The sequence below is a fragment of the Haematobia irritans genome, chromosome 4, assembly GCF_050003625.1.
Source record: "Haematobia irritans isolate KBUSLIRL chromosome 4, ASM5000362v1, whole genome shotgun sequence".
NCBI lineage: Eukaryota > Metazoa > Arthropoda > Insecta > Diptera > Muscidae > Haematobia > Haematobia irritans.
This window is the reverse complement of record NC_134400.1, coordinates 157,252,870-157,266,311: the sequence shown is the minus strand read 5'-3', so window position 1 is coordinate 157,266,311 and position 13,442 is coordinate 157,252,870. Positions and strand designations below refer to the sequence as shown.

The 13,442-nt window shown below is 35.1% G+C and overlaps 1 protein-coding gene across 1 annotated transcript in view; it reads left to right on the top strand.

Moving 5' to 3' along the window:
• Tmc (Transmembrane channel-like) overlaps positions 1-13,136 on the top strand; it is a 237,442-nt gene extending 224,306 nt beyond the window's left edge. The window contains exons 16-20 of the mRNA XM_075307091.1: positions 6,130-6,234; positions 6,298-6,479; positions 9,967-10,143; positions 10,217-10,539; positions 10,892-13,136. Of these exons, the coding sequence (XP_075163206.1) occupies positions 6,130-6,234; positions 6,298-6,479; positions 9,967-10,143; positions 10,217-10,539; positions 10,892-12,999 (2,895 nt within the window). The 3' untranslated portion in view covers positions 13,000-13,136. The remainder of the gene's footprint in view (positions 1-6,129; positions 6,235-6,297; positions 6,480-9,966; positions 10,144-10,216; positions 10,540-10,891) is intronic.
• The last annotated feature ends 306 nt before the right edge of the window (positions 13,137-13,442 follow it).

The following is a 13,442-nucleotide window of genomic DNA, read 5'->3' as shown; positions in this document are numbered from 1 at the left end:
TCATCGCTTCTGCGACAATTTTGCACCACTTCCAGATTCAAGACGAACATTTTCACTACTTTTTGTTGACGCTTTTGTTTGCTTGGTAGTTTTTATTGAAGTAGGTTGGACGGTATTGCAAATGGACCATATAGGAACACTTTTAGGTATAGCCCAAATCTCATCAGATCCGTTTGACCCGTTTGGTACGTGGTGTTAGTATATCGTCTTAAATAACCATGTAAAACATGGTCCATATCGATTCATAATTATATATAGCTCCCCCTAAGGTTTAACTTCCTAAGCCTCATGAAGGAACAAATTTCATCTGATCCGATTGAAATTTAGCCCTCTAGTTACCATGAGAAAATTTGTTCATATCGATTTTATTATATTTAAGGGGCGTTAAAGGGCATTAGAACCTTTAACGCCCTTAAAACTTCTACACACAAAAAAATAATTCTTTCCTCCCAAACGAAATTTTAGACAAACAAAGTTCGTTTCTTATTTGCTTTTCGCTGTAAGGAAGTGTATTTAGAAGAAAAGTATATACTTTTTGTGATAAACATTTATTCTTTTCCAGGATGTAACAACCAGGGCTGTGGAGTCGAGCCAATTTTGCTCGACTCCGACTCCGACTCCAGCATTTTTCATCAGCTCGACTCCGACTCCGGAGTCGACTCCGGGTAATATAACTAAATCTCATTTTAGTACCACTAATTTGTAGTTCTATTGTGGGGGTATATATTGGGTATATATATGGATCGATATAAAGTATCGTATTTACTTATGTGTGCAAGAAAGGTCTTAATTTCGCATTTATACCAATTAAACTCTTTATTTCAAATTTAGGGCAATGTTTAATAAATAAAATAATGATATAAATACCCATCATAATATGAAAAGATACCGACAGTATATGTATTTGTGGACGAAAATTATTATAAAGGGTTATATTCCCATATGCAGGAATTTGAATCTGAATCGATTTAGACAAAATTGTATATACTTCTAGAAAATCTCTGTACCTAAAATTTAAATCTAAAGTTATGGGACGTAACACAATTATAGCAAAAAATAAAAATGCAAAGAAAGTCTAAAGTCGGGCGGGCCGATTGTATTTAGATCTACATTTTGATAAAATCTGAAATCAGACTTCTACAAAATCTCGTGCAATATTTGGGAAACATTCATAATTTTTTATATAGCAAAATTTGAGTCACTTTTACCAGTTTTCGACTTAGCAGTGAGTATCAGTAAGAAAAAAATTTGAGAAAATTTGCTATATAAATAAAATTTTGACAAATTGTTTTATAGAAATAAAATTTTGAAAAAAAAAATATAAATATAAATTTTGGAAAAATTTTTGTGTAGTAAATAAAAGTTTTCAAAATTTTCTATAGAAACAAAATTTGAACTAAATTCTCTATATAAATAAATGTTTGAGAAAATTTTCTATATAAATAAATTTTGACAAAATTTTCTATAAAAAAACTATAGTAAACAAATTTTGACAAAATTTTCTATAGAAATAAAATTTTGAAAAAAATATCAATAGAAATTTTTTGAAATTTTTTTGTGTACTAAATAAAATTTTGCAAAATTTTCTAAAGAAATAAAATGCAGCAAAATTTTCTATAGAAAGAAAATTTAGACAAAATTTTGTATAAAAATAAAATGTTGACTAAATTTTCTATCGACATAAAATGTTGTATAAATTTTGTATAAAAAAAATCTATAGTAACAAAATTTTGGCACAATTTTCTATAGAAAAAATTTGAAAAAATTATTAATAGAAATTTTGGAAAATTTTTTGTGTAAATAAAATTTTGAACAATTTTCTATAGAAGCAAAATTTTGGCTAAATTTTCTATAGAAATAAATTTTTGACAAAATTTTCTACATAAAAATATTTTTATACCCACCACCATAGAATGGTGACAGGGGTATAATAAGTTTGTCATGTCGAAGATGAGCTAGATCGGTCCAGGTTTTGATATAGCTCCCATATCAACCGATCGCCCCATTTGGGGTCTTGGGCTTATAAAAACCGTAGTTTTTATCCAATTTGCCAGAAATTGGAAACCTAGAGGTATTCTAGGGCTATAAGGAGGAGTGCTGAAAATGGTGATTATCGGAACATGTTTTAATATAGCTCCCATATAGACAGAACTCCCGATTTTATTTCTTGAGCTTCTAGAATCCGTAGTTTTTATCCAATTTGTCTGAAATTGGAAATCTAGAGGTATTATAGGACCATTACAAGGCGTGCCGAAGATGGTCATTATCGGACGAAGTTTTGATATAGCCCCCTTTTAGACCGATGTTACGAGTTTGCTTCTTGGACTTCTACAATCCGTAGTTTTTATCCAATTTGCCTGAAATTGGAAATCTGGAGGTATTCTAGGACCATTAAGAGGTGTGCCGAATATATTGTGTATCGGTCCAGTTTTTGATATAGTCCCCTTATAAACCGGCCCTCCGTTTTGGGGTCTATATTCTAGAACTACAATAGATGTGCTGAATACTGTACGTATCCTTCCATGTTTTTGGCGTAGCCCCATTAGTCCGATTGGACCAAAATAGACCCAAAAAATTATTGAAGTTGGTCCGATGGTCAGACCAAATGGAATTTTTCTGCAGAAATAACATTTGGACAAAAATTTCTATAGAAATAAAATTTTAACAAAATTTTCATAGAAATAAAGTTTTAACAAATTTTCCATAGAAATAAAATTTTAACAAAATTTTGTATAGAAATAAGCTTCTTAAAAAATTTTGGGATACAATATTATGCAAAACTTTTGTACAAATTTTAAGAAAAAATAAAATTTTGCGATAACTTTCTATAGAAAAAGATTTCTGCTAAATATGTAATAGAAATAAAATTTTGGCTAAATTTTTTACAGAAATTAAATTTTGGCTAAATTTTCAATAGAATTAAACTTTGGCTACATTTTCTATAGAAATTAAATTTTGGCTAAATTGAAATTTTGGCTAAAATGAAATCTATTGAAATAAAATTTGGACCAAATTTTCTATAGAAATAAAATATGGACAAAATTTTCGATAGAAATAGAATGAGGTCAAAATTTTATATAGAAATAAAATTTTGAAAAAATTTTCTTTCGAAGAAAAATTTTAGAAAAATTGTAACTTTTAAATTATATTAATTTAAATTAGAAAACTGGTCCCCTGGTACGAATTTTGGAAAAATTTGGTCCAAAATAAAAATTCGTTGTTGCAACGCTGGTAAGGCCTCCATATAGACCGATTTCAGATATTGAGGGTACACGCAAAGAAAAAAAACGTTTGGAAAACGTGTACCGAAAACGTTTTTCTTTTGTTAGAGTTTTTTGAATTGCTTCGAAAATTTTAAACTTTTATCACCAAAAAAATTCGTTTGTTACAAAGTTTTTATTTTTTCAATAAAAAAAGTTATTTTTGAAACAACAACAGAGTCCATTTCGTTTATATCAAACACTCTTCTTTTCTGGCTTTTGGTCTTTAATAAAACACATTTTACAGTTAAAAATTTAATATAGTACAATGTAATGTTGAACATTTTTTTCGGAATCTTCGGAACATATGTAGAATGTATGTAAAAAAAAAAAAAAAAAAAACTTTGGGCGATGCAGGGATCGAACCCACGACCCTTGGCATGAGAGTCAGACGTAGCAACCACTGCTCCACGGTGCCAAACTAAATGTTTGTTTCTGTTAAATAAACTTTGTTTATTCGGTTCGTGGGCGCCGCAAGCTATGCTATATAAATATAACTTATATGGATATTTATCTCTTGATGACCATAACAGGTACATAGCTCAGTGGTTAGTGTGTTGGCTTACAAAGTGCATGGTCCGCGGTTCGATTCTCCGTCCAGGCGAAAGGTAAAAAAATTTTAAAAATTTATAAAATCGTATAACTTCTTCTACATTGTTTGTATTACAGAAAAAGGTGCTAAGAACTAAAAATCTTCGTGGAAGTGAGAAAGATGTGAGGGAAAATGCAATTAGCCAGAAAAAAAATTTTTTTGAGTTAGTCTTTATGAAATTGTTTTTACATCCTGGAAAAGAATAAACGTTTATCACAAAAAGTATATACTTTTCTTCCAAATACACTTCCTTACAGCGAAAAGCAAATGAGAAACGAACTTTGTTTGTCTAAAATTTCGTTTGGGAGGAAAGAATTATTTTTTTGCGTGTACAGAAGGTGCATTTACCATAAATGTAAATTTGCCAGATATTACTTCTCGTAATCATAAAACAGTTGGTGTACTATAGATTTTAGATTTCAAATCAAGGTATTTTTTCTTAATTTTCTTGCACATTTACAGGATATGTTTATGATTCTTTTAAAACTCAAACAAAAATAGTTCTTATAAATCCGGAATCTGATAGGTAAAATCTTTGCATTTATTTTCGGGATGCGAACTGGTTAAACTGATCTGTCATCAAACCCCCATGAAATTTTCTAAGGAAATTAGTATATTTGATTCATGGTGGTGGGTATTTATGATTCGGCCCGGACGAACTTACTGCTGTATATACTTGTTTTATTTTTTATTTTCTATAGAAATAAATGTTGACTTAATTTTCTATAGAAAAAAATATTTCTATAGTAATAATATTTCGAATAATTTTTTTATAGAAATTAAATTTTGACAAAACATTCCATATAAATACAATAGTGACAAAATTTTCTATAAAAAACAGCTTTGACAATTTTTTCTGTCATATGTGTGTAGGTATATAGCCTTAAAATAAAATTAAAAACAATAAATTCGAATTATTGTTCGAATTATTTCAAATAAATTGATATGGGGATTAAAATGGATCGATCCAGCCCATTTGCTAGTCTAACATTCTAGGAAACATAAAATGATAGCTGTAATTGGAAGTTGATTTTTATTTCCAATCGTGGTGTACATTGATCGAATGCATAACGCATTGGAAACTAATTTGCGTAAAAACTTTTTTAGTTACAAAAGTGTGAAGTGTTTTAAAAAATTTGGTTTAGCCGGAGTCGGAGTCGAGCAAAATTTTTACGACTCCGACTCCAGCCAAATCTTCAGACTCCGACTCCAAGACTCCGACTCCACAGCCCTGGTAACAACAATTTCATAAAGACTAACTAATAAAAAAAAATTCTTGCTAATTGCATTTTCCCTCACATCTTTCTCACATCCATGAGTTTTTTTAGTTCTTAACACCTTTTCCTGTAATACCAACAATGTAGAAGAAATTATACGAATTTATAATTTTTTTACCTTTCGCCTGGACGGAGAATCGAACCGCGGACCATGCACTTTGTAAGCCAACACACTAACCACTGAGCTATGTACCTGGTATGGTCATCAAAAGATAATTATCAATATAAGTTATATTTATATAGCATAGCTTGCGGCGCCCACGAACCTAATAAACAAAGTTTATTTAACAGAAACAAACATTTAGTTTGGCACCGTGGAGCAGTGGTTGCTACGTCTGACTCTCATGCCAAGGGTCGTGGGTTCGATCCCTGCTTCGACCAATGTTTTTTTTTGTTTTGTTTTTTTTTTTTTTTTTTTACATACATTCTACATATGTTCGGAAGATTTCGAAAAAATGTTCAACATTACATTGTACTATATTAAATTTTGAACTGTAAAATGTGTTTTATTAAAGACCAAAAGTCAGAAAAGAACAGTGTTTGATATAAACGAAATGGACTCTGTTGTTGTTTCAAAAATAACTTTTTTTATTGAAAAAATAAAACTTTGTAACAAACGTATTTTTTGGTGATAAAAGTTTAAAATTTTCGAAGCAATTCAAAAAACTCTAACAAAAGAAAAACGTTTTCGGTACACGTTTTCCAAACGTTTTTTTTTTCTTTGCGTGTAAGTACGAATGTGTTGTAAAAATAGCAGACATTGTTTGATATTTCAGCAAACTATCGCTGAATCACCTTTTCAGAAAATGTTTTGCTGTTTTGCAGATGTTCCTTTGTGTCTTCTACCAATTTTCTATGCAACTCTTCCATTTATGCCATCGGTCATAATAACCTTCTCACACAATATGAGCTTGCCTGTACTGAGTGATCGAAGCTACTATAACCCTAACATATCTGAGTAAATAATTTTATTTTTCTTTCTTTCCCTTTTCCTTTCTAGATAACTGCGACCGTGCTATCCTTAGTAATCGATTTTTTGCGTGCACTTTTCGTTCGATATGTTAATCAGAATTGGTGTTGGGATATGGAGAAAACTTTTCCCCAAGTAAGTTAAAGTTGTGCAGTAGCAAAATAATTCTTGTCTCACCGCATGTTTTTCCCTATCCAGTATGGCGATTTTAAAATAGCAGAAAATATTCTTGGATTAATTAATAATCAAGGCCAAGTATGGATGGGCATATTTTTTTCACCCGGTATAGTGATAATAAATCTTGTGAAATTGGTTATCATGATGTACTTTAGATCATGGATCGTTTTAACATGCAATGTGCCACATGAAGTTGTATTCAAGTAAGTATTTACTAATAATTAAAAATTTAATTTTTATTTGGGAAATTCCCTGAAATGTGTCCTAGTTGTATCAGTACAGTCATATAACCAAAAAGTTCGAAATTCTATGTTGGTTCTTGCAAAGCCTCCAAAAACGAATACTCTGAAAGGATGAGGATCCACGATCTTCTCTTGGTCTATTGAAGGTGCTTGTTACATGTTCCCCGTGAAAATGTAACATTATGCTCTTGAGGCATGTTTGAGATGATTATGTTCCTTCTCTAGTTGTAATGGCTGAATAACAGGTTGGCTGATAAGTACCCGGTCTGACACATAGATGGCGTCGCTAGTATTAAATGCATATTATTTTTCGTGTCAAAATTTGACGTCTGTTAGTCAATTAGTTTGTGAGATAGAGCGTCTTTTGTGAAGCAACTTTTGTTATTGTGAAAAAAATGAAAAAAAAAGGGATTTCGTGTTTTGATAAAATACTGTTTTCTGAAAAATACGGTGCAAGCAAAAACTTGGCTTGATAATAAGTTTCCGGACTCTGTCCCAGGGAAATCAACAATAATTGATTGGTATGCAAAATTCAAGCGTGGTGAAATGAGCACGGAGGACGGTGAACGCAGTGGACGCCCGAAAGAGGTGGTTACCGACGAAAACATCCAAAAAATCCACAAAATGATTTTGAATGACCGTAAAATGAAGTTGATCGAGATAGCAGAGGTCTTAAAGATATCAAAGGAACGTGTTGGTCATATCATTCATCAATACTTGGATATGCGGAAGCTCTGTGCAAAATGGGTGCCGCGCGAGCTCACATTTGACCAAAAACAACAACGTGTTGATGATTCTGAGCGGTGTTTGCAGCTGTTAACTCGTAATACACCCGAGTTTTTCCGTCGATATGTGACAATGGATGAAACATGGCTCCATCACTACACTACTCAGTCCAATCGACAGTCGGCTGAGTGGACAGCGACCGGTGAACCGTCTCCGAAGCGTGGAAAGACTCTAAAGTCCGCTGGCAAAGTAATGGCCTCTGTTTTTTGGGATGCGCATGGAATAATTTTTATCGATTATCTTTAGAAAACTATCAACAGTGACTATTTTATATGGCGTTATTGGAGCGTTTGAAGGTCGAAATCGCGGCAAAACGGCCCCATAGGAAGAAGAAAAAAGTGTTGTTCCACCAAGACAACGCACCGTGCCACAAGTCATTGAGAACGATGGCAAAAATTCATGAACTGGGCTTCGAATTCTCCAGATCTGGCCCCAACGACTTTTTCTTGTTTTCAGACCTCAAAAAGATGCTCGCAGGGAAAAAATTTGGCTGCAATGAAGAGGTGATCGCCGAAACTGAGGCCTATTTGGAGGCAAAACCGAAGGAGTACTACCAAAATGGTATCAAAAAATTGGAAGGTCGTTATAATCGTTGTGTTGCTCTTGAAGGAAACTATGGTGAATAATAAAAACGAATTTTACTTTTTTACTATGTTGAATAATAAAAATGTGTTTTTATACCCACCACCATAGGATGGGGGGTATATTAACTTTGTCATTCCGTTTGTAACACATCGAAATATTGCTCTAAGACCCCATAAAGTATATATATTCTGGGTCGTGGTGAAATTCTGAGTTGATCTGAGCATGTCCGTCCGTCCGTCCGTCCGTCCGTCTGTTGAAATCACGCTAACTTCCGAACGAAGCAAGCTATCGACTTCAAACTTGGCACAAGTAGTTGTTATTGATGTAGGTCGGATGGTATTGCAAATGGGCCATATCGGTCCACTTTTACGTATAGCCCCCATATAAACGGACCCCAAAATTTGGCTTGCGAGGCCTCTAAGAAAAGCAAATTTCATCCGATCCGGCTGAAATTTGGCACATGGTGTTAGTATATGGTCTCTAACAACCATGCAAAAATTGGTCCACATCGGTCCATAATTATATATAGCCCCCATATAAACCGATCCCCCGATTTGGCTTACGAGGCCTCTAAGAGAAGCAAATTTCATCCGATCCGGCTGAAATTTGGTACATTGTGTCGGTATATGGTCTCTAACAACCATGCAAAAATTGGTACACATCGGTCCATAATTATATATAGCCCCCATATAAACCGATCCCCCGATTTGGCTTACGAGGCCCGTAAGAGAAGCAAATTTCATCCGATCCGGTTGAAATTTGGTACATGGTGTTAGTATGTTGTCTCTAAGAACCATGCAAAAATTGGTCGACATCGGTCCATAATTATATATAGCCCCCATATAAACCGATCCCCCGATTTAGCTTGCGAGGCCTCTAAGAGAAGCAAATTTCATCCGATCCGTCTGAAATTTGGTACATGGTGTAAGTATATGGTTTCTAACAACCATGCAAAAATTGGTCCACATCGGTCCATAATTACATATAGCCCCCATATGAACCGATCCCCCGATTTGGCTTGCGAGGCCTCTAAGAGAAGAAAATTTCATCCGATCCGGCTGAAATTTGGTACGTGGTGTTAATATATGGCCTCAAACTCCCATGCAAAAATTGGTCGATATCGGTCCATAATTATATATAGGCCCCATATAAACCGATCCCCAGATTTGACCTCCAGAGCCCCTTGGAAGAGCAAAATTCTTCCCATTCGTTTCGAATTTGGTACGTGATGTTAGTATATGGTATCCGACAACCATGCAGGAATTGGTTCCTATCAGTCCATAATTATATATAGCGCCCATATTAACCGATCCCCAGATTTGACCTCCGGTGCCTTTTGGAGAAGCAAAATTCATCCGATCTGCTTGAAATTTGGTACGTGGTGGTAGTATATGATATTTAACAACCATGCCAAAAGTGGTCCATATCAGTCCATAATCGTACATAGCCCCATATAAACCGATCCCGAGATTTGGTTTTTGAACCTCTTGGAGGAGCAAATTTCATCCGAGTGAGTTGAAATTTGGTACATTGTGCTAGTATATGGTCGTCAACAACCATGCTTAACTAGGTCCATATCGGTCTATAGTTGTATATGGCCCTCAGATAAATCGATCCCCAATCACACAAAAATTGGTCCATATCAAGTTCATAATTGTATATAGCCCCTATAAAAGCGACCCCCATATTTCAATTCTGGCTCTCTACGTACAAAAAGTCTATATCGATTCGTAATTATTTGTAGACTTAAATATACATAACTTTTTTGTCTAATATATACCATGTATGGACTAAATCACAATTTAGAAAACGATGTTAAGAAGTTTTAAGATACCACAACCCAAGTAGTTCGATTGTGGATGATAGTCTTTGGTATAAGTTTCTACGCAATCCATGGTGGTGGGTACATAAGATTCGGCCTGGCCGAACTTGCGGCCGTATATACTTGTTCTTTGTTAGACCGGGGACTTATCAGCCAACCTGTTAATTGCCCCATAATCTACTTTAGCTTTTGTTTTATTGTACACCTATCTCTATATCACTGATTAAATTATTTATTCTTTTTTCTTCCCAAAAGGGCTTCTAAATCCAACAACTTTTACCTTTCGCTGCTACTTACGATGTTGTTCCTTTGTGTTTTGCCTGTAGCATATGCCATAGTCTGGCTAAGACCATCATGGCATTGTGGACCCTATTCCAATTATAATACAACATCGGAGTACATAACAACAATCACCATGAATGCATTGCCAGAGTAGGTTATTCCATGTTTTCCAATTTTGTCTGATTTAAACATTTTTTTTTTGTATTTATCATCCGTCCAATAGAGATTTCCATCGACCCCTTACTTATATGGCATCAGCGAGTACTGTTATTCCTCTATTACTTTTACTAATCCTCATCATATATTATCTGGTCTCGTTGACCGGTGCATTGAGAGAAGCTAATCAAGATTTGAAGACTCAATTACAAAAGGAACGTGAAGAGGAGCGTAAGAAATTTTTCAAAGTACCTGAATTGAAGGCTCCTGAGAATAGCTCCACAACAATGAGTAATAGATGGCGTAAGGTACTGGAAGCTTCATCACCAGTATCACCAACAGCTCAGCCGGATTTCGAGAGTGAAGAGTATAAGAACCAAGCCAGAAAAGGTAAGGGATAGTTTGAAATAAAGATCATTGGCGTTAAATTTGAAATTGTGAGGTTGTTATTTGGGAAATTAATTCTGGCGATTTACAAAGAGTACAAGTTTCGACCGAAAAAGTCCCTTGTCATTGAATCGACCAGCACTCAGTGATAAGAGAGAAGTTCAGCACTGCGGTATCACAATGAATTGAATATTCTAAGTGAGCCTGAAATTATTGACTGTCGCTATACCTAAACTGATACATCTCTCGTTGTTGATCGTCCATCAAAGAGAGTACATAAAATTTAGATTAAGAGCAAATGTGTCCCAAATATACACTTACACTAATCTATTTTGTGATATTCTTTTCCTTGCAGAACTTATTTCTCGTATCATGAAGAAGGCTCTTCGCAAAGATTCCGCAACATCCGATGAGGAGACTTTTGCTCGTCATCATGGACGTGATGATGACACCGATACCGAACATCATGATTCATTGCCACACGACGAGGATGGTAATGAGAGGCGACCAGGTTTATCCAAACTTCAGGAAATACGAAGAACTCGTAAACCCTCTCTGGTAGACATTGTGCAAATCGCTAACAGTGAGAGAGAACGTGTTCGATCATTACGAAAACAAGCCCATGGCAATGGAGGTAGTGGGGGTAAGGGTAAATTAAAGGGCGAAAAGGCAGAGAAGCGACCACCTCCACCGCCGCCACGTTCTACTGAAATTGACAATTCTAAAACTAATGACAAAGAGAAGAATTTAACTGATAATGATCCGGATGTAAAGACCAGAGTTATAAATGAAAGGCGCCAGAGTTTATTGCGTAAAAAGAAAGATGATGATGCCAATAAAAATGAGGCAGACACCAATAAGGATATTCAAAAAAATAAAATGGATGAAGAGCAGCAAGAAGTAATTGCCGTTAAGGACAGTGAAGCACCTTTAAAGACGTTTAATGATCTTGTCAATAACGAGAGAAACGAAAGGGAAAAAGAGGGAAATGATAAAGAGAAATTTACAGAAACTGGAAAAGAGAACGAAAATGGAGAAAAAGAAAATATTAAGCGAAATGGTAAAGAGAAAACTAGAAAAAAGGATAAGGACAAGGATATGTCTAACGAAAAGGAGTATGAACAGAATAGAATAAATCTGGATAATCAATCGCCAAATGATAAGGAGACTATAAAATTCAAAGACAATGACCATTTGAGTAAAAAGGAGAAAATCAAAAACACGGATATTCTTATAAATGCCGATGTCGACAAAGACAAAACTAAGGACAAAGAAAAGCGACCCAAATCAAGATCTGGGTCACCCATTAAACATCGCATTTATGAAAGTTTTCGCCGTAAGAAACGTGAAGATAAACCACAACCGGCTAAACAAAGTTCTTTGGAGAAGACAAATGAAGAGGACATGAAAATCGAGGATGCCACAAAACCCCCATCGAATGAATCTGAGCCAAGCAAGAAAAAATCTCAATCGAAAAAGAATAAAAATTTAACACCTACGGGTGATGAATCTCAGCTTCCATCCTATAAAATTGTCGACGAGAAGTCTTCGACTCCACGCGAAGAGAAACAAATCTCTCCACCAGTTTTCGAGCAGTTACAAAATCTAAGTGGCAAACTGAAATTTAAACGTCATAAGCCGAAACATTCCACAGAACAAGAAGTATTCAAATTTGATGCGGATAAAGTCCCCAGGGAAGCCGACATAGCCACAACACCGACTTGGCAACATTTGGAAGCAGAGTTACAATCACCAAGGTCCGCTGAAGATGTGACAACCCCTACATCGCAACCACAACACCATCATTATCATCATCTAGGAGGGGAGAAATTTGCCACACTTTCGCGACAAAGCCGTAAAAAGCTCGGATCATTTTTGGCTCTTATGAAAGATGCTGTTAGCAGACCAGATCAACAAGATCCCACTACCGATACAGCCATCGATATACCCTGTACACCACGATTGGAAATGTCTACAGCCTTCAATAATGCCTTTATGCTTCCAGTAGCAATGCACACCACCCCAACTACCACCACCAATCCTATACCCACTACACCGGTAGCAACAACTTCCAACACTAGCAGTATTCAGCCTTATGTAATGCCACGTGCACCTCTAGAAATTGCCGAAGACATTGATCCACCCAGCTACAGTCATTTAATGATGTCAGCCCATGAAACACACATCGAAACTTCCAAAGATCCTGAAGAATTGGATAAACCTGGACCAATTGTATTTCAACAGCGTCTAATATCTCAGCGTAGACGTCCCATTAGACAAGATTCTCAATCTTCCAATTGGTCTGCCGAGAATATACCAACCATCACCATTAGTGTTACCCCCGATGGTGAGGATCAGCCGAGATCACCTCATATTGCCGATGGAGGATTTTCTCCAGTATCGCCAAGTTCTACACCAAAAGTGAATGTCATTAAAATAAACATTGATCAAGATCAACAATAAATGCATGACTGGTTGAAGATAATGGCTTCTTTATGGCTCCCGAAGCACAAAAATTAATTTTTTCTTCCTTTTATTGTATACCGTTAAAATATGAGAAAATAAAATGGAATAAAATGCAGATTTAAATTGAAACGAAATTAGTGACCATTGTGAATGCTTCAGATACTCATCTACAAATGTACATCTCATACACAAACCTAATAATTCACAATCAATGATGGTGTGCGTCTAGGATGCTCCTATAGATGTCGCTATTGTACTTAAAAATACACAATATTGTTTAGCAAATTTTATTAAGCAATAATATTGGAGAACTACTTGAGTTCTACATTTTGTAAAATATTTTTCACAGGTTGTGGCATAAAATAAGAAATAGTTATGAAACCGGTTCGGAGGGGTTTCTGACAACAGAACTATTCAGACAATTATATATGGCCGGGACG